Below are 24,299 nucleotides of genomic sequence, written 5' to 3'. Positions count from 1 at the left end.
CCAGAATCACCACTGGGATGCCATACGAATACTATTGAAAGAGGAGAAAGCAGTTACTTCTCTTCAACATATCTTCTAGTATTCTCTGTAGCCTCAAGTTCCTCTTTCTGCTCCTCTTTGCTCAGGATCTCAGATGGGTATTCCCCATCCCAGAGCACGAAACTTAATATTTACTTCTTCTGTAACATTCTTCCTATAGTTATTCTGTAATATTTTTCCTGTTCTCAAATTACCTGATAAAAGAGGACATACCACTGTCAAAATTTTGCAACTGTAACTGTGATTTTGAAACATAGCAATCAATTATATTCGGGAGTCATAAAATAGGTCAACAGCAGAACCAAAACCAGAACACCAGTCTCGGGTCTGTGCTCTGTCCCGTGCTGCATTCAAAGGACACTTTTCTTTTTGTCAGTCTGGACGGGTCACTGTCCCCTGTCCCCTGATTGTTTAGCTAAGATGAGCCATGCATGGTGAGCACGAGGAAGCAGCAGGCACAGACAGCAGCCTGGGCACACAGGGCAACTGAAGTACTTTTCGTCTTCTGACCAAAGAAGAGGTCACAGGACAGTGAAGTTTTATTAAAACTACACTCCATTTTTACTGCTCTTTTCCAACTTTTATTTATCTTTAAAGGACAGAATGCAAAGGCTTTATACCTTTGCTTTCACTTTTTTCATGCGTGAAACTTACCCTCCTTGAAACTGCCTTGCCATTAACTTACGGAGAAGGTCCATGGGGCAGCAGCTGGGCTGCTTCTGGTACCCTGGGGGACTCGGTCACAGCTGCCTGGCTGCCTCCCCACTGCACAGCTATCGGTGCTGCAGGCCTCTCACCCGCGGGCTGGGAATAAAGCCTGCGTCTCCCAAGCACCTCTTCGTTCCAGCTGAGTTTACTCCGCTAAATGAAGATGCATCACAGTTTTTGTGTTTTTCAAATGGGTAATAAATGATGTTATTAGATCACAAACATCACGGACATCTCTGAGCTTAACAGATGCAAAATTCAATACACCAATCCATTTTGAAGATAAAAATGTTAATAATGGTTTCATAGCTTAAGTAATGAATATAAATTTTCTCCTGAAAACCGATGACATTTCCTGAATCAAAATTGCTTGGACTTTGCTCTCTATCCAGGCATAGTTTTCTCTTGCTTCATTTAAGGTGTTGGAAATCAAAGTTACTGGCCTTTCACCTGCAGCTGTCACTTACGTGAGTAACCTTGGATTTATTCAAATTCTTTGCTCTATTACTAAAGACAGCAAAATATTATTTCCATCCCATTTTCAACAAATGTCTCACTGAGTTTATTACTATAGACAAGTAAGATGTTCCTGGATTGTGAAAAATGAGAAAAATCTTAAAATAGTTTCAGAAAGGTGTGTTTCATTACCTAGAACACAGCAGAGCCACTTTTACCTGCGAGAAAACCTGAACTACCTGATCGGTTCTGTTATGATAATAATTACAAGGCAACATTATTGATGCAATATAAACGGTTATTTTTTTCAAAACAGCTTTCTCATGTTTACCTCAATGATACACTACTGAGTTAGGAGCTCAGTCCACTTAAAAGTGCAATATTTGGTATACTGTACAGCAAAATACGGACAAAGTAAAACTATTAATATATGGGATAAATGTTTTGTATGTATTAATGTTGAGATAATAAGATTGAGAATTATTCAAAACTTAGACATGTGAATATAAAATAACTTATATGATGTTTGGGTAAAAACCAAAAAATTAATAACTGAAATCCCCTTTTAGGGATCGTTAAAGAACAGAACTTCGCTTAAAGAACAGCCTCTAAACTTTGCTTAAACTGCAAAACATTGTAAACATGCATATGTAATACAACTTTCAAGCCTTCATACTTTCATTACTGAAATCATATATATCTGCAATGTTGGCACCGAATCTTTGGAAAGTTCAACAGCAATATATCTGTCAACCTTTGCACTAGCTTATTGCTAAATCAAGAAAACTGTTACAGACTTACTTCCTTTAAAAGCATTCTTATTGAAAGAGAGAGCATTGAACTGTATATTAGATAGACACAAGAGAAAAAACCACATGAAAACTTTTTGAAAACTCAGTTGTTCTACTAACGTTGGCAAATCAATCAACTCATATGGCAATCCTTTTGCCTGCACACAGTCAACCCCTTCTTTCACTTACGTGCTTCTTACAGACAATTGAAACTGAGTATCGACACTGAAGCAGGAACCGAATAACAGCTCATAGAAATAATTTAAAACCATTTTCTAAATTACCAGAATAATGACAGTAAGTCAGACTTGTTGACGCATTTTATTGTGAGATGGGGAGTCTGGTAAAAAACTAGAAAATGACCATGATGTAACAAGGAACTTAAAAATGAAGTTTCAGATTTGTAACATACATACATGAATACAGGAACAAATTGGCACAAAAATGTTAAACATTGTTCCCAACACTGTTTATAAGATTATTCTAATTTGGCTTACTAAGGAAATGAGAGTTTTATGGTTAGACTAATTTCTTAATAAAACTGCAGAGCATCATGCTATTAGTCACACAGTGAATTTCAAAATTTAAGAGCTTTATATTAAAAACTGGGTAAAGGTAAAATGAATTGATTGCAATTGTAAAATTAATACATTCCCATTTTAATTCTTCTGTTCTACAGTCCAAGGCAAGTATAAATGTTAACATAACACTGTTAAATCAAATCTCAATGCAAGAGAACCGATTGCATCTCTACTTTAAATCTTATCAACTTTCCAAATTTTCATACTAAAATATATTATTGTATTAATACAAACTACAGTATTATACACTACACTGTGTAATAAATAAAGAAATATAAAAATAAGACACATAAATATAAAAGTTTTCTAAAACTAAAAAGGTACATATGTCAGTAAGAAGGGTATTAATACTGCCAGGTTTGAAGACATACAGTACAAAATGTTGCACAGATCTATAAACTAAAAGAAATAAAATAATACTGATAGGTAAAAATCAGCTAACATTGTTAATAAATGGGGTCCATAATAACTAACATTTGAAAATACTTATGAGCCAGATAACATGTCATGTATGTGTCTGAAATTAAAGTAAACCAATAAAGCAATAAAGCAGATTAGAAAATTTCCCTTGTAATTATTGTAGAGAAATTCTGCAAGTCAGGTATTAACCCAAAATACCACCAAATAATTAAATAATGAAATATACCAGTGTTCTTACTTCTCTGATGGCTGAGTGTTTTTTTCCCCATGATTAGTTTAGAAGTTTGATACAAATCAACAAATGCTAGTTATTGTAGGCCACGCATTGGATAAAGGCTGCTTAGAGCCTTTATAATACTGATAAATGGCACTTACAGCACACAGGTCTTGCATAAGGCCAAAGGAGATACAAAGCTTCATATCATATCCTTCATATTGTTACTACATACTCAAAACACAATTACAAACACTGATTTTAACGACTTTGCTGTCCTTACCAGTATTAACACTGTTAGTCCCTGCAATCAGAACTCAACGACAATCTTTTCAACTACATTTTTAATCACATGAGTAAGAAACTTCAGTTCTTCTATCATCTGCTTTCTTAAGGCTAACAATACACTTTAAATGATAATATGCTCTACTACAACATCTAATGTCATAAACCGCTACCTTCTAGGTTGAATTTACAAAGGTAGCCAAGCACTGTTTGCAACTGCATTACAGGTTTCTGCAAAAGGGAATTTTGTAGTGCAGAAGTTCTCACATTTTCAAACATAAGAAAATACTGAAGCGGATTTAGGAAATGTTTTACCATAAAAAAAAAAAAATCATATAAATCTCTCCCAATTGTACAGCTTAAAAATTAATCAACTTAAGAATGAAAATTAATACTGATAAAACAAACAATGCCAGATGCTTGTCTAATAAATCGGGTTTCCCACAACCTGTTAAATCTTTGCTTCCAGAGTCACTGTATTTTTCTAATCTGCTTCATGTTATAAACTTGTTCCTAACTTTGAAAACTGTGTGAAAAATTACTAAGTTTGAGGTTCAGGCACACCTGGATTTCTTTTTTTTTTTCTTTCATTTTTTTTATATATATATTTTTTTACACAGTAGTGAACAGAAATCACAGTATGCAGGTTACTGTGTTTCCACGAAAAGCATGTATAATATAGAATGAACTTCATTACCAATTTTTTTTTCCTTATAGAAAAAACTATCATTTAAGCTTTATTTGTTTTCTTCTTCCGACACCTGCCCATTATTCTGTATAACTTCTGGTTCTGCATTGCTTGCTTGATTTACAACTTCATCATTCTTGTTACCTTCAGTTTTCCCTTCTTCTTCTTCTTCTTCTTCTTCTTCTTCTTCTTCTTCTTCATCCTCTACGTCTTGTAGTTTTCTACATTCTTTTTCTTCCTGAAGTCCTTCTACCTCTTTTTCTTCCTCCTCCTCTTCCTCTTTTTCACTGTCTTCCTCTTCTTCCCTGGTTAGACTCTCCCTCTCATCCGAGTCGATCTGCGATGGAGATGCCCTGGCACCAGCATGCTCGTTATTGAGGACCCCCTGGCCTGCCTCCTCCTGTTCTGTGCTGTCACGCTCTTCTGCCTCTCTTTTGCAATAGGAGTAGCGATGATTCATGTGTTGAGAGTAGGACCCCGAGTGCGAAAACCGCTTTCCACATTTGTCACATTGGTAGGGTTTTTCCCCAGAATGCAGTCGCATGTGTTCGATCAAATGGTGTTTGTGTTTAAATGCTTTTTTACAGATTCCACACTCGTGAGGTCTTTTACCTACAAAATAAAGCACAAACAATTGGACATCTTGTAACTGAAGTTTTAAAAACATATACTGCTATTTTCATTATAAAATGCTGTTGGTGAACGTATTACCAACAATTAATAGTTTTATTTAACAAGACGTTCTCCTCCACACATTCTCAGCCCGGGTTTCTCACCTGAGCCCAAAGGACAAGGGTGCAAGGGTACATTGTCACAATTACAAGGGTAATTTGTAAGTTTTTTAGGAAAACTGAACATAAAAGGATAAACAGATTCTCAGATGTAACTTTTAGCACAAAAAAAGTGCGAATATATGTAAATTAGAAAAGGAGACATTTTTCTTGCAGCAAATATTATTTCGACTCAGAAACATTTTAACTTTTCTATATTGATGGAAATTTTAAATCAAATAAGCTTTTACGTTGGTTTTTGTGCACCAAGTCCTTCCTCCATGTTATAGGTAAAAGGAAAATCATTCTAAAATCTAGGTTGGCACAGGTAAGTGCCTTATGTACAAAACTTGCTGGCTACCCATGTATTAACTAGAAAAATCTGCTTTGTTTCTCTTAGTTCTCTTTCTGCTCTGTTTTCCAGCTTTCTGCTTTGTTGCCTTGTCTTTAGAGTTTCTTATAAACGTGGCACGAGCCTCGTAACGTTATTTTGCTTTCAACACTCTAAGTTGTTATGCAAAACAACTTTGCAGTGTCAGCCTAGACATAAAAGATACAGACAGTAAGACAGCAGTTTTTTGGTCACGCTATATCGATGTCAACTTCTGCCAAACAAGCAGCGAGGTGTTGGTCTCTTCTCCCAAGTAACAAGCGATAGGACAAGAGGAAATGGCCTCAGGTTGCTCCAGGGGAGGTTTAGATTGGATATTGGGAAAAATTTCCTCAACGAAAGGGTTGTCAAGCATTGGAACAGGCTGCCCAGGGAAGTGGTGGAGTCACCATCCCTGGAGGTATTTAAAAGATGTGTAGATGTGGTGCTTAGGGACATGGTTTAGTGGTGGCCTTGGCAGTGCTACGTTAACGGTTGGACTCAATGATCTTAAGGGTCTTTTCCAACCTAAACGATTCTGTGATTCTATGATTCTATGACTCTGAACACTGCACTTAATTTAAAAATATAATGGAAAGAACAATTGTGTTATGAAAAGGAGGAGTTAAAAGAGTCTCAGGACAGGAAAGGTATGAAAATAGATAGTCTTAACGAATACAACTTGACAAACTTGATCAAGTGGTAAAGACATAAGGGAACTTTTTATCTTTTTAATTTGATATGTGAGATTAAATTAAAACATTAATATGCAGAAATATAATATAGGCACCTAGCCAATAAAAAAAAGAAATTTTTTTTGCAGACATCACAGAAGAAATAAGAGAGCAACAGTTATGAAAAAAAAGACTAAAGATATCAGAGCTGGAGCCAAAAGGAAATTAAAAATAAAAATCAAAGCTAAAAGGGTGTTCTTTTGGGGTTAGATTCCATGCCTAATGAACGGCTGTTAACTTCAGACAATTACCAAAGTGGCTCAATTTGAAAATCCTTCATGCTACATAGATACACTGCCTTTCATGTAAAGTATCATACACAGACATGATTCTTTTTCTTAATTTATAATTTTAATTTTTAATTTTTCTTGATTTATAACCAGGCAAGGTAAATTAGAATTAATACATCCTTGATTACAGGCTGTGGACTGTCCATGAGCCAGATGGAAGAACTGCCCCCCCCCCTTTCTATTCAAGGTTAGGTCTTACAAATTTAAAGAAACATAGAATTGCAGTTCTATCAAACAAATATACAAAAAATAGGTTTCTAAAGAGAGCTCAGCACAGGTGAGAAGAAGGACTATTACACTTCCCTACACTTTCCGAGAACTGGATTCCAGTTGAGATTATCAGTTACACACTACAAATGAAATAATGATCTGAAACTGCTTTTCCTAGTACATACCTGTGTGTTCATACTTATGTCTCAATAACGAGCTGCTCTTCTGGAATATTTTGTCACATAAATCACATGCGTACATCCCATTCTCTGTCTTTCTCATCTTTTTCTTTGGGGGTGTTGAATCAGAATCATTTTGATCTTCTACATTTGATACTCCTTCTGAGCTAGTGTCTTGCCTTTCATCCTTAAGAAAAATTATGAAAAAGGTTGAGTTCAATAAAAAATGCACTGATGCAGCACACAATTTTTAAATATAAGCTGAAGCTGCACTGTTATTTTCATTCAAATCTGTAACAGCCAAACAAAATTGTTTAGACTTACAGAGTCAAAAAAATCTTCCACTGCATCGCTCTGCTTTGCAGTCCCTGCCACCATACAGATGCAGAATTCCCACTGGGACTGACTTTAATCACATCCAAATTTGACTGCTGGCCAGGTCTAAGCTACACTGACACATCATGTTTTAGGGCCCGTAAAATAAATGCAATGTTAGGAAGGAAAAGAAGATTACAGACCTGTAAAGTACCTCAGTAAGTTGGAAGAGCAAATTCGATATCTAACTGCTTTTTCAACTAATGTTTGTCACTCACATTTTGCTACCTTGTGGATTTTATGGAAGTTAAGACTGTAGTTTTTGATGAAGTTTTCACAAAAAGCTATTTAAGTTATCATTTGAATTTGCATATTGACTACCCTCTTCCTCATAAAACTACCACAAATCCTACTTAACCCAAAATCTGGGGGATTTCAAATGTTTAATTAATAAAAAGTTTTTAAAAATCATAACTGTAGTCTAAGTATTTCAAGTGAAGCTCACCTGTAAGAAGCACAGTATTTTCTACTGATATCAGCAGTATCACTACACACAGAATTACTTTTATCTTATATTATCAAATCTGAATATAAAAATGTACGTAATAGCTACCTGAAATGTCATCTGCCTCATAAACTTCAACATATAAGCAACCTTGTAACTCTTCAAGGCTCCTCAGTCTCTGGCTATGCAGAAGCCTGCCTAAAATGCTGAACAGCCAAATTTCTAAGACTTAATTAGAAATGCTCAGTCTTTACGCAAGCCACTTGTCTGTTCTGCTCTGTCCCTACCTCAACGTGCACAGGTGTGTCTCAGCAGGACTGACTCCGATTAGATCGCATCTGGGTGTACCCAGGGAGGAACAAGGCAGGATACAGGAATGGCAGATGAAGGTAAATACCTGCCTGAATTTCAGTCGAGAACATCTGAATTTTGTTTAAAGTGCCGTTATGGTGTAAGATGAATTCAGCTGCTCTGCAAGCCAACAAAGCAGAGCAGTGTGAAGGGAGTAGCCAGAAGTTCCAAATAGTTTATCTTCTGGATGTGGGGAAAGAGGAGGTATGGAGCCAGCAAGAAACACAAGCCATGGCCTTACTTTGCTTTTTGATCAGGAGAATTAAACTGTCTTTAAAATACTGAGTGCTAATGTCCTAGAAGACACTTCTGAATGACCGAACATAGTGAAGAACTGACTTGTCCACGCACAGAACTATATAGTTTCTGTCAGTCTGGACTCAAGCTGCCTGAGCTAGCTAGCTTTGCAGAGGACTTAACAGTAACATCTATTACCCATTAACAATCAAGCTGAATAAACCTGATAGCTTCTATTTACATTTTATTTTATTTATCTTGACAGCTTTCTGTTAGTTCAGCATGGATACAGAATGAATACGTCATACACAACACACAGGAATGCAGGGACTGAAGTACCTGATTTCCGTTGGCTTGGGTGTGTTTTGGTGGTGTTTCTTGAACTGCAGGACTAACTGTAGTAGAGTATGTATAAGCCACCTGTGGAATCAAAATGGTTTGCTTATTGGCAGCGAGAGCTCTCAAGCATGGAACACTGTTCTGGTCAGCAATGGCAACAATTGTAGGTAACTGGGCAGTGACTGTAGGTATAGCAATATTTATGGGATTGGCACTTGGTGGGATTACATTTACAATAGGATCAGAGTCTGTAATACTGTTGTCCTTTTGTGGTTCTTTTTTTGCACAAGTTAAGTTCAAAGGTTCTTCTTGGACAGAATAAACACTGTTCTGGTAAACACTAGTTATGGTAGATCTTTCCAATAGTTCTCCATGTTGCTTTGGTAGCGAAAGGTCAAGAGGTTCAATTTGTGGCTCTTCTTGTACACCCTCTGCTGTGTACGTATAACCCTGTGAATTTCTTGATGAAGAAAGGTTTAGTGGCGATGGGGATGGGGTGCTACTGCGTGAACCATTCAGAGTTGATCCCCCTGGTAAAGTCTGAGATTTTGTTGTATTGTGATTTTGCGAATTTTGTGAATTATTTGTGCTGTTCTGGGGTTCGCTCACATTTGTAGTTGCTGCTTGATCATCATTATCTGCGGGACTGCTTAATTTAACTTGTTCAGGAGACGATGGTCCAGAAGACTGCACAGAAATTTGTCCAGCTTGCATTTTTTCAAACCACTTTTTTACCACATCCAGTGGTAGGTTTACTGAATCAGCTATTTTTGAAAGCTCTTCACCGCTTGGTTGTGCATTTAATGCATAATAAGCTTTTAGGAGCGATAGAAGGTTCTTTAAAGGTGGCTGACCAGGAGATAAGTTGTTCTCCCCAGTTTCTGATGGGACAGGGGAGTCGGGCTTCTCAGCTTCTGTTCCACTGGGCTGAGGAAGCTGAGGAGGATTTTTCGTTTCATAGTGCTTTAATTCTTGAAGTGCATTAAGATCTCCTGGACAGTCATCACAAAGAAGACAAGTGCTATCATTGGTCTCTCCTTCAAAGTTCTTATCTTTCTCAGACTTCACCGTAAGATCTTCCGGTAATTTTTCATTTTTGCAACTATTTGTAGGAGCAGAGTTTTCTTTTTTTAGATTTTGTGGAACAACCTGAAGTTGACTTGGCTGCTCCAAGCTGTAGTTGATGATAATTTTGGTTGTCCCATCTTGGTCAACCAAAGGAAGACTGATAGCTGAAATGAGGGAATGGCCAGCTTGTTGTATAGATGCATTGCTGATTGTTTCTTGTTCTTTGGATGCAAGATTAGCATGATTGTTTTCCAATACTTGCCTTATTACATTACCATCCACTGCCACTTTAAGTACATTTTGAATGTCACTTAAGTTGATGCTTATGGGAGACACCAGACCTACTGTTGGTAGAACAACAGCTTGCACCACACCCTGAGGAGAACTGGTTGCCTGCAATGGGCTACCACCACTAAAAACCCCATTCTGCAAAGGGGTTGAACAATTAATTCCTGAAGCAACCACTATGGGCTTGAATTCATAATCCACAGGTTCAGTTTTAATTTGGTTAACAGGAAGTTGCTCTTGCAAGGGTTTATTTTCTATCTTTTGTCGTATCTGTGGTCTTGCTGGGCTACCTGGTGATGCAGAAAGGGAAGGGGAGGAGCACTGAGACGTCTTGAGCCCTGACCGGGCTCTACCATTCACGGGCATCAAACCAATACACTTCTTACTGCTTATGTGTGAACTGTATGAACCAGAATGGGAAAAACGTTTCTTGCAGTTTGGGCACTCATATGGCTTCTCTCCTACAGGCAAAAAAAAAGAAGAAAAAAGGCATATGCAACAGTTTACTAGGCTACAGCGTAACTTCATCAAGCAATAGTAACTAGAAAAGAATACATCAAGAAGACCTCTCAAAGAGTCCTAGGGAAAAAAACATCTTATACAGTGAACTGAACAGTAAGAGTAATTATGTCATCTATAGCTCTGATCCTAGCATCCTTTAATAAGTTTGTGATCCACTAGTAGATATAGGATGGAGCCCACATGATCATGATACATTCCAGCATTTCCCAGTAACGGTCTACATATCACATAAATGAGCCTGTAGGATACTTGCAGATTTCATTAAACTCCATTCAAGTAGTACCACTACTAACTTCAGAATGGAAAAAAAATAGAATATGATTAACCAAAGAAAAAATATAAATGCCATAAATGCAAGTCATAATTATATAAGTAGCTATGCACATTTTATTGTGGGAGACTCAAATACAACATATACGTATCTTCTTACAATACTCATCAGCTGAATAAAAACAGGCAAAGTTTAAGTAAAGGGAAACGAGACACGTGCCCAAGACAGATTTATGTTTGCCTTCAGAGATGAACGTCGGGTTAAATTGCCAGGAAGATGCACACAACTATGCAATTGTTACACCCATAGCCAGAGTTGGCTTTTCAGGGGATCTGTGCTACAGAGGAAAAGGAATGAGCTGAAATAGCTGGTTTGCTTCAAATTGAAAAGCACATTGACTGAGGATTTCTCACTCACAGGCACAGTGCCACTACCCTCTGGAAATAAAATTATGTTTGCTGAGAGAGGACTTCTAAGTGAGGTGCTCTTAATTGCTGTTATCATGGCTGAGCAACTGATAAGAAAGGAAAAGATGGCCTAAAACCTTGTTTTCAGACTTTCTGTCAATGGGTAAATTTGAGTTGAAGAGAGAAATTGAGAATCTCTTTTCAGTGACCACATTTTACTTATATATTAATATATAATATTATATATTAAATTTCTTACAAATTGGAACTTTTCCTATAAATTGAAACTTTTGTGACAGTATATCGCAATTCCAAGCCTGTGTCCCGAGGCTATTTTAATATTTTAATATGGTATTTTAACAAAATCACAGCCACAGACAGTAGGAAGCATAGCTGTTAAGTCCCAATTATTATCAATTAAAATTTTCTAGCAAGGCTCCTAACATGCTGAGTGATCTGCAAACATTGAGAAAAAAACAGACAAGTGAAAAAGGACCAGAAGGATGCCCCATTTCTTCTGCCACAAGTGAAGTTCTCCTTAACTGTCAGAGCTTAAGCTGCCACTGTAAATCCTCTAGAGTTATCCTACGTATTTCCTGCAGCTAGTTGAAGGCTGCAGTCAGTGCTTACAGAGTCCCAGAGGAAGAAAAAGGAAAACACTAGTATTTTAAACTTAAACTTACAAGACTGATATCACATCGAAGTTATAAAGAGTAGAAATGGCAATATTAGTATATAATTCAATGTTTGCTGTATTTACCACTGTGGATTCGTAGGTGCTCCTTTAGATGATGTTTATATTTAAAAGCTTTTCCACATTCAGTGCACTTGAATTTTCGATTACCACTGGACTGCGTCACATGTCTCTGTAAGAAAGAATTCATAATTATTGCATAGGACAGCATGTTGGAAAAACATCTTGCATTTTCACGTTGTAACAGAGAAAATGCAATACAAAACTGAAAAGAATCAATCATAATTTTAAGAGACTGAAGGTGGTATGCGTTATGCATGAAAAAGAAACAAATTAGAAGTCAGGTTAAAACTGAGCTATGTGTATCTTCTGAATAAATCTGGTACAGTAAAAAGAAAAAAAAAACAAACCCAAAATATATTTGCCCTTTCTTCTAACTTCAGATCAAGCTTGCACTGACACGTTATGTGAGTAAGAAGTTCCAGGATGCATGCTAATTCTACTTGTGAAAGCAAAAAAACCAAGAAAAACCCCAAGCCCACCACTCACAGAATATGTCACGCAGGATAGAGAAACATTAAAGCACATAAAAGCCTGTGTAAAGTTTAATCAGTTGACTTGATTTTTCCATTTACATGCTTCCAGCGCTTACTGTTGGCCTTGGATTCCTCTACGTAATGATGCGACAGGATTGCTCAAGAGAAGATGGCTCAGTGACAACAAAGGCACTCTCAGTCACAATTAATTCTCAAAATAAATGCAAAAAACTAAATTAAAATAAATAACAAGATTGAGGGATTTCCCAAGTACACAACATAAAACCTCTTCACTATTTGCATTGAAGCTCTGTGGTTATTTTTGTTATATTTTGCCTTGTGAGAGCATTTATTGTTAAGCTCCAAATTATTTTTAATTTATCTTTATTGTTGTGCCAGTTTAAAAAAAGCAAAAGCTAAGAAAGCCATGTAAATATATGTAGCATTAATGTGATATGTAATGCAAGATATATAATTTTATTACAAACTGAGTAAATCTATAAACGTGTATTTTTAAAGACAAAAATTACACACATATTAGAAGTTGGAGCAGCCTGATTACTAACACGAAATGGAGGAATTAGAAATTTTTCTGTTCAAACAAATTGTTTATTTAAAAAAGCAGCAGCTCCTCTTTGAGTAGAGCTCTCTCTGCAAAAAGATACTCTACCACCATTTGGATGCAGCTGCAGATTTTTGGTAACCGGGGCAAGTATTTTCATAAACTTATTAATAGAGCTATTCATGTACTCTGGGGAAACAGCCTGCCTACGGGCAGCTACCACGAATCGGCTGGCATGCATTAACTTCCTCGGGTGTGAAACGGTGGCGGGGAGCTCCTACACCTAATTCTGGTCTACTGCGGTCGGCAGCGCTGGGAGCAGACGCTCACCGAGTGCTGAGGCTATTCCCCGAGCGCAGACACGGCAGCTGGGGGCCGAGATCTGCGCTGGAGAAGCGGGGATGAATAAAAGGGCAGGATGATGTTCCTGTTCTGATTTATGCCTTTAGATCTGAAGAACCTGCAGCCGCGCAGTTTGCTGGATGAAAGTCTGAGCGCTCTGCTAGGAGATATGCTGTCCAAATTATCATCCCTCCCCGTTCTACACCCTGTCCTCCATTATACGATACAGATGCTAACAGAAGACAAATTGAAACAAGATAATCTAAATTGCTTCCAAGTACTCTAATTCAGCAGTTCCCTTGGGATAAGCATTTGGTTAAGCTGCAGTTTTCACCTCTCAGCAGATACTGCTCCTCCGAGTGGGCTCCCTCGCACCCCCTCCCAGGCTCTGCAGCGAGGTCTCCACTCTGACTTATCCCGATTAGCACTTGACCCTTATTCCCGGGTTTGTCAGCTGTCTTTTGCTAGTCCACATGGCTTTTCAGCTTTGTTTAACTAAGTCCCTTGAAGTGATGTTCTAGATGATCGTGCCTGACTCGCTGCATTTCACTTTAAACATCCAACTTCACTGAGACTAGAGGACCGTGTCAGGATTTACTTAAGCCTGCAGAGAATCAGTTACTACTCTTTGACTTGAGATTATACAAGTTAAAGGATCTCAGCATATACATCTACTGCAGATGCTGGATACATAAATATTCACACTAAATATTAGTGCATGTATTCAATCTACCAGAAACGTTTCTGCTCCAGTCTTTAAAATTCAATGTTCTGCTTCCAAGGCATGGAAGCCCACATTTCGCTTATCAAATTTTTAATGAGTTTTCCTGTTTTCCTGGTTGTAGCTATAAGCTGCCTTGAACTTTCTGCTAGGCAGTGTTTCCATCTATTTTGCCCTGCCTCCTTATACCTCTAATTTTTTATTCAGCTTTCTTGCTGTCTCTCCTATACTTTTTTTTTTTTTTGATCAATCTGGAACATCCTTAGGGTCACTCTCCAGGATCTTCTTCAAAACTAACTCAGAAATCATGACTCTATTCTCTAAATTACCATCTTTGATACTCTTTAATTTTCTCAGATTCACATGGTTTTCCCTCTTTCAGTACTGTTAAATCAAAATTTTGTTGTGCCTCTGATATGTGATATATTTTTTAACGTACGGTACATAACTGCTGTTTTCTGCTCATTAAAGAATGAACTGCAGCATTCAAAGAATACTCCTCTGCATTCCTTTAAGGACTGAAAGAAGAAACATCAGCATTAAGGTCTGTAACTAGCCACTAATACATCCCTGCATCAAATATTTACTGTGCTCAGGACTAACGTCCACCTCTTTTCACACCAGAGAACTGAAACTAATTAATGGGAATCCTCAAAAGTTATTTGGAGAACGGGAATTACAGGTACATCAGTGTTTTTTCACAGCCACATGGTCTTCAAGAATGCCATTTCTCAGCAGCGTCCACAGCAATATGAAATGTTAACAGACTAGCTATGAGTGCTTTGTAGATTGTTCAGAAGAAAAATAAAACAAATATAAGAAGCACTTATTCATACTTCAATATCTTATTTGGTGCTTCACGTGTGAAAGCAGGCGATACATATGCAGCATTGCCTCCTACCAACCGTTAAGCGGTGTAGGAGCAGCCAGGGGAGCCGTGAGGGACGCTGGGGACGGGGGGAGGGAGGGATGACGGAGAAGGTGCAGGATGGCTCCCAGCTCTCCGCTCTCCGCGGGAGCAGAAGTAGCCGCAGCTCGGCACACTTCCCCCCTCCCCCGAGGGGGCACAGTGTGCACCTACCTCTTCCTCTGCCTTCACACACTAGGAATGATCTTTCGCATTGCTTCCTTGTACAGAACAGTTACAGAATTGTCACATGCTGGACATTAACCAGCTAACAAAGGTCTCCAAATAATCTACTTCCAGGTGAAGTCCTTTAAGAATAAAAAACTTTAAAAGAAAGTTGCTGGGGAGGGGAACCTCAATCCGTCCCACTCCTACCAGTTTGATGCCAGTGCCAGCAATAGGTGCCCAGTGCCTGGAGAAGGATCACAGGTCAGCAGGAGAGCGCCTGAAGAGCAGCACAAAGGAATTCCAGCCACTCCAGCCATAAGTCAGCTTCATGGGGGGCCCAACTTAAATGCCTCTATGCAAATGCACGTAGCATGGGGAATAAACAAGAGGAGTTAGAGACGTGCGCATGCCTGCAGGGCTATGAACTTACTGGCATCACGGAGATGTGGTGGGATGGCTCCTATGACTGGAATGTTGCAATGGAAGGATACAGGCTCTTTAGGAAGGACAAGCAGGGGAGACGAGGAGGGGGTGTCGCCCTCTATGTCAATGACCACCTAGAGTGTATGGAGCTCTGCCTGGGGATGGATGAGGAGCTGACCGAGAGCTTATGGGTCAGCTTATGGGAGGGCAGGGACAGGTGACATTTTGGTGGGGGTCTGCTACAGGCCACTCGATCAGGAAGACCGAGCGGATGAGGCCCTCTATAGACAGATAGCAGCAGTCTCACATTCACAACCTCTGGTCCTCATGGGGACTTCAACAACCCCGATATCTGTTGGAGGGTCAACACGGCAGGGCATAAACTATCTGGGAGGTTCCTGGAATGTGTTGATAATAACTTCCTTCTCCAAGTGATGGAGGAACCAACGAGGAGAGGTGCTATGCTGGGCCTTGTTCTCACCAAGAAGGAGGGGCTGGTGGGGAATGTGAAGTTCAAGGGCAGCCTTGGCTGCAGTGACCATGGAATGGTGGAGTTCAAGATCCTTAGGACACCGAGGAGGGCGCACAGCAAGCTCATTACCCTGGACTTCAGGAGAGCAGACTTTGGCATCTTCAGGGATCTGCGTGGTAAAGTACCATGGGATAAAGCCCTGGAGGGAAGAGGGGCCCAAGAAAGCTGGTTAATATTCAAGGATCACCTCCTTCAAGCTCAGGAGTGATGCATCCTAACAAAGAGGAAGTCAGGCAAAAACGCCAGGAGGTCTGCATGGATAAACAAGAAGGACAAACTTTGTCCTGGACAAACTCAAACACAAAAAGGAAGCCTACAGAGGGTGGAAGCAAGGACAGGTAGCCTGCGAGGAATACAGAGAAATTGTCCAAGTGGCCAGGGATCAGGCTAGGAAAGCTAAAGCCCTGATAGAATTAAATCTGGCCAGGGACGTCAAGGGCAACAAGAAAAGCTTCTAAAGGTACGTCAGTGATAAAAGGAAAACTAGGGAAAATGTGGGCCCTCTCCGGAAGGAAACGGGAGACCTAGTTACCTGGGGTATGGAGAAGGCTGAGGTACTCAACGACTTTTTTGCCTCAATCTTCACTGGCAAGTCTCAAGCCACACCGCCCAAGTCGCAGAAGGCAAAGGCAGGGACTGGGAGAATGAAGAACCTCCCACTGTAGGAGATCAGGTTCGAGACCATCTAAAGAACCTGAAGGTGGCAAGTCCATGAGACTTGACGAGATGCATCCACGGGTCCTGAGGGAACTGGCAGGTGAAGTTGCTAAGCCACCACCCATCATATTTGAGAAGTCGTGGCACTCCAGTGAATTTCTCACTGACTGGAAAAGGGGAAACATAATCCTCATTTTAAAAAAGGGGAAAAAAGGGAGACCCGGGGAACTACAGGCCAGTCAGTCTCACCTCTGTGCCTGGTAAGATCATGGAGCAGATCCTCCTGGAAACTATGCTAAGGCACATGGAAAATAACGAGATGATTGGTGACAGCCAACATGGCTTCACTAATGGCAAATCGTGCCTGACAAATTTGGTGGCTTTCTACGATGGGGTTACAGTGTTGATGAATAAGGGAAGAGCAACTGATGTCATCTATCTGGACTTGTGCGAAGCATTTGACACTGTCCTGCATGACATCCTTGTCTCTAAATTGGAGAGACATGGATCTGACAGATGGACCACTTGGTGGATAAGGAATTGGCTGGATGGTCGCACTCAAAGAGTTGCAGTCAACAGCTCGATGTCCAAGTGGAGACCACTGATGAATGGTGTTCCTCAGGGGTCGATATTGGGACTGGCGCTGTTTAACATCTTTGTCGGGGGCATGGACAGTGGGATTGAGTGCAGCCTCAGCAAGTTTACTGGTGACACCAAGCTGTGTGGTGCGGTCGACATGCTGGAGGGAAGGGATGCCATCCAGAGGGACCTTGACAGGCTTGAGAGGTGCGCCCCTGCAAACCTTATAAAGTTCAACAAGGCCAAATGCAAGGTCCTGCACATGGGTTGGGGCAATTCCAAGCACAAATACAGGCTGGGCAGAGAATGGATTGAGAGCAGCCCTGAGGAGAAGGACTTGGGGGTGTTGGTTGATGAGAAGCTCAACGTGACCCAGCAATGTGTGCCTGCAGCCCAGGAAGCCAACCGTATCCTGGGCTGCATCAAAAGAAGCGTGGCCAGCAGGTCGAGGGAGGTGATTGTCCCCCTCTACTCTGCTCTTGTGAGACCCCAATGTATTGCATTCAGCTCTGGGGCCCCCAACATAAGAAGGGCATGGACCTGTTGGAGCAAGTCCAGAGGAGGACCACGAAGATGATCAGAGGACTGGAGCACCTCTCCTATGAAGACAGGCTGAGAGAGTTGGGGATTGTTCAGCCTGGAGAGGAGAAGGCTCCAGGAAGACCTTACAGCAGCCTTCCAGTACCTGAAGGAAGCCTACATGAAAGCTGGAGAGGGACTTTTTACAAGCGCATGTAGTGATAGGACAAGGGGTAATGGCTTTAAACTGAAAGAGGGTAGATTTGGATTAGATATTAGGAAGAAATTCTTCACTACGAAGGTGGTGAGGCACTGGAACACGTTACCCAGAGAAGTTGGATGCCCTATCCCTGGAAGTGTTCAAGGCCAGGTTGGATGGGGCTTTGAGCAACCTGGTCTAGTGGAAGGTGTCCCTGCCTATGGCAGGGGGATTGGAACTAGATGATCTTTAAGGTCCCTCCCAACCCAAGCCATTCTATGATTCGATGATTCCACTAATAAGTCATTAAATTTTGAAGATGCAGCTGTTTAAGATCCACAACCAGGAGGTCTATATTTTACTATGAAAAAATTTTAATTTTCCATTACACAAATGATGTAATCATTTACATGCACATGAAGCCAATTTTGAAGACATGGCAACTTAGTGACAGTAACATAAACAAATACATGTTTCAAATTTACCAAGTATCTAAACTATTGTAGTTTTGATTCTGGCTATGTCTCTAGAGAAAGACCACACTTAAATGGGTGTAATACTGAATTCCAGATACTTCATAGTAACAACATTTATCAAATACAGTTGTGCCTTCAAAAGTATAAGCCCATTAAAATATATCTGCAGGAATACAATTTAAGTTTCCCTTCATGGCAATTCTTCTGAGATTGTTTACTTGCTTGGTATTTTTTCTCTGTTCATGCAAACTTCAAGCAAATATGGGAAAGGCTTCTAGCCCTTTCAACTACTTTATTCTTTTGCTTTTAGGCTTCTAGCTGGAAAAATTGAAAACAAATGTGGTAGCTCACAAAAAAGCATTATACAAAAAGCATTCATAGATTTTATAGTTAGAAATAGAAGAGGTATATAAGATGATAGAACTTTAAAGTGGAAGCCAAGCCAGCAAGAGAGCGAGACAGAAATGAATTGTTAATGGGAAATATATTTGAATAAACAATAACTGCCGTGTCAGAATACCCTGGTGAGGTTATTCCAAACCTTGTGAGACAGTAAAATCCCTGCAGCAGGATGGCCGATACTTCTTGTAACAATTTTTCCTATTTAACTTACACCTGAATAGAAACACTCAGGTATAAAAATGCATAATAAATTTTTAAGCCTGTTAAAGCCTTCTTGGACTTAGTGATACTTTGTAGAACAGAGGTTAATATGCAATGTGTAAAAAAGCACGTCCTTTACTCTGTGTTACCACCTTTCAGTTTAATGAAAGTTCTGTTCGTTTGGAGCTGCAAGAAATATTGAAGTACCTTTCCCTTTACGTTCTTTTCACTATTCACTGTTCTGCATCTTTCTGTGATGTTTCTCTCCTGTTTCCGCTCTGAAGAGTATCAATCTTTTTAGTCTGTCCTCAGAAGGGAACATCTCCTCTCTCTATAATCGGGTGGTGGAAAATCTGTATCTTTTTTCCTTGGACAATTCCTGACTGCTTCAGGGAGTTTCAGTTGGTTCCTGAGCCTCAGGGTGCCTCTGATAAGCTATGGAAGCATGTAATTGGGGATGGATAATAGGAAATTGAGGGGATAAAAGAAGAAAAGAAAAAGAGAGAGAGGGGAACAGAATCTCAGGACCTTCCATAGTGACGAGATGGCTAACTCATGGAAGGCATTTCAAGGAACCACGCCCTCAGGACAGCCCATGAACCACAGAAAACAAGCTCAGAATACCTTTAGCCTGTTTTATTGCTTCATGTAGTACTGAAACATATTTTAGGCACAAATTATTTGTATATTGTCTTACAGCATGGATTGTATTTAAAAACGGTATCTCACAGTTCAAGCAAATGACTCAATACAATGGTTTGTTTCTTCAGGGCAAAAATGGGTACCGGAAATTTTGAATTAGCCAAACATTAGGATTTATGAAAGAAAAATGTAGGTGTTTCACTAAAGATTTGAGATTAAATCTGAATCACAATTCTTATGTAATGTTAGACAATGAACAGGAAAAATGTAATTACCTATAAATGCAATAAAGCACTTCTGAAAACTAAAATTTAAACCCAGCCTAGATAAATAAAAGCACAGGAATTCAGATGTAATCCTTTGACAGCTACAGAAAAGGCAGCAAGTTTAAGTGTGTGCTCCAGGATTGTGACTTCAGCGTGTAGATAATCTGATATGAACAGCTTACTTGCTCTGTACGTTTTTGCTCACGTAACAAATCACAGTGTTGTTACAGAGGAGGATAAATCCTTAATTCAAATGCCACTTACTTGATCTCTTCCTGATTTGTGTGATGTCATGTGGCGGTCGAGCTGCGTTCTGTACGCAAACGTGTAACTGCACAAGGAGCAACTAAAGTTATCTTCATTTTTTTCATGGCGATATTTAATGTGTTCCTTCAGAGAGGTAAAACGCTTGTACCCTCGATCACAATATGGACAAGTAAGCAGTTGGGAAAATGCATCGGGCGTTCCTACACAGGAGAGACAATACACAATACACCATATTTAAATAAATGTAACATTTATTAACATCAACAAATATACTTTACATTTACATATATTTACATATACATATATATACTTTATATTTACATATATATAAGAAAACATGCAGCTGCTAGAAGCTCCATCTGTTTTAGAAAAGGAATAATGATAATTTATTTTTTTCCACAGGTCTTATGTTACTAACTACAGCGTGGTACGGTTGCCCCAGTGTACACTGGAGAGACTCAGCACAATATGATTACCCAAAACCACACCTCTCACAGCAAGTCTGTTGGACTTCCCAATACAGCACTAGAGCTTCTACATGTGTATTTCTGATTAAAAAGTGGTCTGAAAATTGTGAAACATGGTTTAAGATATAGTAATCTTTGTAGATCTGTTAGCTCAATCACAGGCAATCCTGAAATCCTGTTTAGAAATTAATTTAAGTCTATCACTGAAACATTTAATGGTGATCTTGTTTTCAGTTCCTAAGGAATAAAGAATATTTGCAAGCTTCAGAGAATAATTTTTTCTTTCTCCTTACCTAACACAGAATCATAAGTAAAAAGATCACTGGAAAAAAAAGAATTGAAATATGGTTTATAATTTTTATACACAGATATGTACCTGCTAGCAGATTGAAGCTGAATATTAATTTCACAAGTCTATTTCTGAGAAGTCACCATTTACAAAGTTTAACTCCATCTCCTCTTATCAGCATATATTTATCCCCCATATATAGTAACTTATTCTATGCTTGAAAAATGAATTGAAAAAATCTTTCCTTATAGATTGATAAAAGTGTGTTTAAATAAATGTAGGGTTTGCTGTATTTGATCAAACTATCAATTTATAAGATGTGGTATCCTCCAATGACCATGCTACTCTTCCATGCTTCAAGGGAAATGGGAAGCAAATTTTGGAAGGATGCACCTATCCGCTGTGCTGAGTGAGAGCAGGAGAGGAAAGCAGAAGGTCTTTATTGATTATCATTTTATGCTCTGAAGCACAGGGGGCAAATTTGTACACATTGTCATTTTAAGTTGCAGAACTGTAAGCATTATTACTACTCATAAAAGTAACCAGTACTTTAGAAAGTACTTCTGAATTATTTATCTTCATGACCTCTTCCAGCAGTTATCACCATAGATTGATTATATGCTCTATAAAGTAGCAATTCGTTCTGTTTGTGTGGAATTTACTGACTTTATTTTTACTGAACGTGCCATTGTCCTTGCAACAGTGGAAAAGGAAGAGTCAGACAAGTTTTCATTATTACTAAAAAACACCACCTTCTCTGTCATATAGGTTCTTTTACACTTGTTATGGTAACAGGCAAGGTAACACCCCTATTGCACTGGTTTTTGTGTTGTTCTACCCCTTTCTGCTTTTCCTGGATTAGCTGGGTTGTCCAAGAATGAACCCGTTCCCACATATGTAGACACGGTATGCTTCCCTTCAATTCTATTTTTTCCCCCATCTACAATTCAATTCACCTGACATAAAGAATACTCCATCTCAGCACAAATACAACTCAGTGGGAATGTCAGAAGCACGTTCACTTAAATTGTTTCCATTGGAGCAAATGGCAAAATGGCAATGGTTTCCCAAAGCCACTAAAGACTCTAATTCTCTGTCACTTCTCTTGTCCAGTCCCCCAGTTCAGAAGCATGTATCTTTAGCAAATATCACTAAATTTTTGGCATCTTCTGTTCCAAATGATTGAAAAACTGAACACTATTGTTCAGCATTGTGATTTTCAGAATATTTCTCTGTGAACTTACTGGGAAAAGTCCAATTTAAATTACTAATACAAATGTGTATTTTTATTGATTACATGGAAGTCATATTGCAAGGCTGTAAAACTAACTTGACAATCTGTGCCACTTCAACCACAAATTAAAATTTTAAATTAATTAAATTGTAATTTTTAAGATGTTACTGTTGAGATATACCCCACTTGAATTTTGCAAAACTTGTAACGTAAACCACAAAATATTAGTAATTCAGGTCCTATTTATAAATTTATAAATAGGTACGTACACAGTTTAAATTTCTCAAATATTTTAATTTACTTTTTTTTTGCTAAAATCTCTAATAACATAAAATCTCTGGAAGAGCAGAACAAAATTGTTAACGTTATCCCTTTCACTGCTCTCCCTTAGACTCCAGTACAGTAACACAGCTACAATGACATTTTTTGTTCAATTATGTACATTTTTTTAAACAACTGGAACAAAACGACTCCTAACCCTTTATGTAGGATGTTACTTTCTTTTGAAAAATCTTAAATACTCCAATAAAGGGACACAATCTGGTTGAAACTGCAGTTGTCACAGGTTATGAAAGGTGAACACTTCAGAAAGCAGCGCAGAATGCAAAACCAATCTGAACAGGTTTTGCTTTCCAATATTTCATGATGAAGATGCCTTCAGTGTTTCATGATGAAGAAATGAACAAAATATGACTTCTCACCTCACTCAGAAGAACATCTTAAGCATGAAACTTCCTTAGATAAAAAAGACATCTATTTAAAAATAACAACAGATCATTAATTTTTCACATAAACATTTCTGTATAAACAATGTTTCTTTTTTCTCCACTGCTGTCTTTTCAGGAAAAAAAAAAAAAGCCCGTCATAGACTGGCTACTTAATAAAAGAACACCTATGTAATAGATCTTTTTGGGCATTTTGTTTAGAAATATAAAAAGAAAAGAAACACGTTATAGCTCCTCCTAAGTAATTATTACATAAAACCACACTATCTTGCTTCACTCCCATTATATTTAATGTTTGTTCTGTTCTTTAATATAATGCTACTGAATGGACCTATGAAAGCTTGAATTTTTATTTCCAGTTACTGGAGGTTATCATTTAGGTACCCATACAACTGAACCCCAGTGCATGTCTTGTTTCACAAAATCAAGTAGTAATGTTTTTTGCATGATGATCCCACCCTCTTATAATTATTTAGCCAAGATTTTATTTTTTTTCCCCCAAAGTTACACGTGTATGCATTGTTGTCTTCTAAAACACAACAGAACTTTTGGGTCAAGTAGTACAATTTATTTCTTAAGAACTGAACTGGTGGCATTTACCATTTTCATCCTGACCACTAGCTTCTGGTGTGCCTTGTCTCTGGTCCTCCTCAGGTGCTTCAGGGTAGATAACAGCTGTATCTTCTTGTTGAAGGAATTCTTCAACATTAGGGTCATGGTTTTGTTCATTTTCTGCATCAGAATCACATTCATCTTCTTTTACTAAGAGTGAAAAACAAGATACCAGACATGAAATGAAGAGTTTAAAAAGAACATAAATGAGATTCAGTAATTCACATCGCCAAATCACCCTCTATCCAAGGATTTCAAACTCTTTACAAATACTAGTATAGGTCAAGCCCTTTAAGATGCAGGAATATGCAGTGGCATAATGACATTTAAAAATTTGACTAAAAACAGTTTGCCTCTTCAGCTCAGTGCATTTTTATCATTTTAGATTTAGCTGTTCCCCTCAACTTCCCTAAAAATCTTAAATGCAACATTAATTATGATTTAGCCCTTGTAGTTTGAAGGCCAGCTTACCATCTTGGCTTCTATGTTTGCAAAAGTAAATTTGTTGCCTTCAAGACATAGTTTTTAGTGTTATTTAAGACCTGTTCATTAGCGCAAGCCCAGAAGATATTTAAACTCTGACTAACAAGTTGGCGGGTTGAAATGCAGCAAACTTGAACTTTGAGTGGCTTGTTCTCTGGTGTTGGAAAGGGCTATCAAAAAGCTTTCAGATCTAGTTAACATCCTTCAACATTTTCCAGTTTAAAACTTAAGAAAATAATCAACGAAAAACTGTATTTCAAAGTTAACAAATAATAAATTGAATATTTTACTTCGTGTTTGTATGATAAATATTTGCTACCAAGTATTTGCCTAAATACATTGTTCATAGAGTTTACTT

The 24,299-nt window shown here is 38.6% G+C and overlaps 1 protein-coding gene across 3 annotated transcripts in view; it reads right to left on the bottom strand.

Moving 5' to 3' along the window:
• Nucleotides 1-2,296: 2,296 nt before the first annotated feature.
• ZEB1 (zinc finger E-box binding homeobox 1) overlaps nucleotides 2,297-24,299 on the bottom strand; it is a 138,798-nt gene continuing 116,795 nt past the window's right edge. For all 3 annotated transcript variants that reach the window (XM_075144023.1, XM_075144024.1, XM_075144025.1), the window contains 6 exons: nucleotides 23,447-23,608; nucleotides 20,129-20,331; nucleotides 11,799-11,904; nucleotides 8,483-10,299; nucleotides 6,742-6,922; nucleotides 2,297-4,794 (listed from right to left, as the gene is read on the bottom strand). In XM_075144023.1, the coding sequence (XP_075000124.1) occupies nucleotides 4,232-4,794; nucleotides 6,742-6,922; nucleotides 8,483-10,299; nucleotides 11,799-11,904; nucleotides 20,129-20,331; nucleotides 23,447-23,608 (3,032 nt within the window). In that variant the 3' untranslated portion in view covers nucleotides 2,297-4,231. The remainder of the gene's footprint in view (nucleotides 4,795-6,741; nucleotides 6,923-8,482; nucleotides 10,300-11,798; nucleotides 11,905-20,128; nucleotides 20,332-23,446; nucleotides 23,609-24,299) is intronic.

The sequence above is a fragment of the Calonectris borealis genome, chromosome 2, assembly GCF_964195595.1.
Source record: "Calonectris borealis chromosome 2, bCalBor7.hap1.2, whole genome shotgun sequence".
In the NCBI taxonomy this organism is placed as follows: domain Eukaryota; kingdom Metazoa; phylum Chordata; class Aves; order Procellariiformes; family Procellariidae; genus Calonectris; species Calonectris borealis.
The sequence above is the reverse complement of the archived record's forward strand: the minus strand, read 5'-3'. Positions and strand labels throughout refer to the sequence as shown.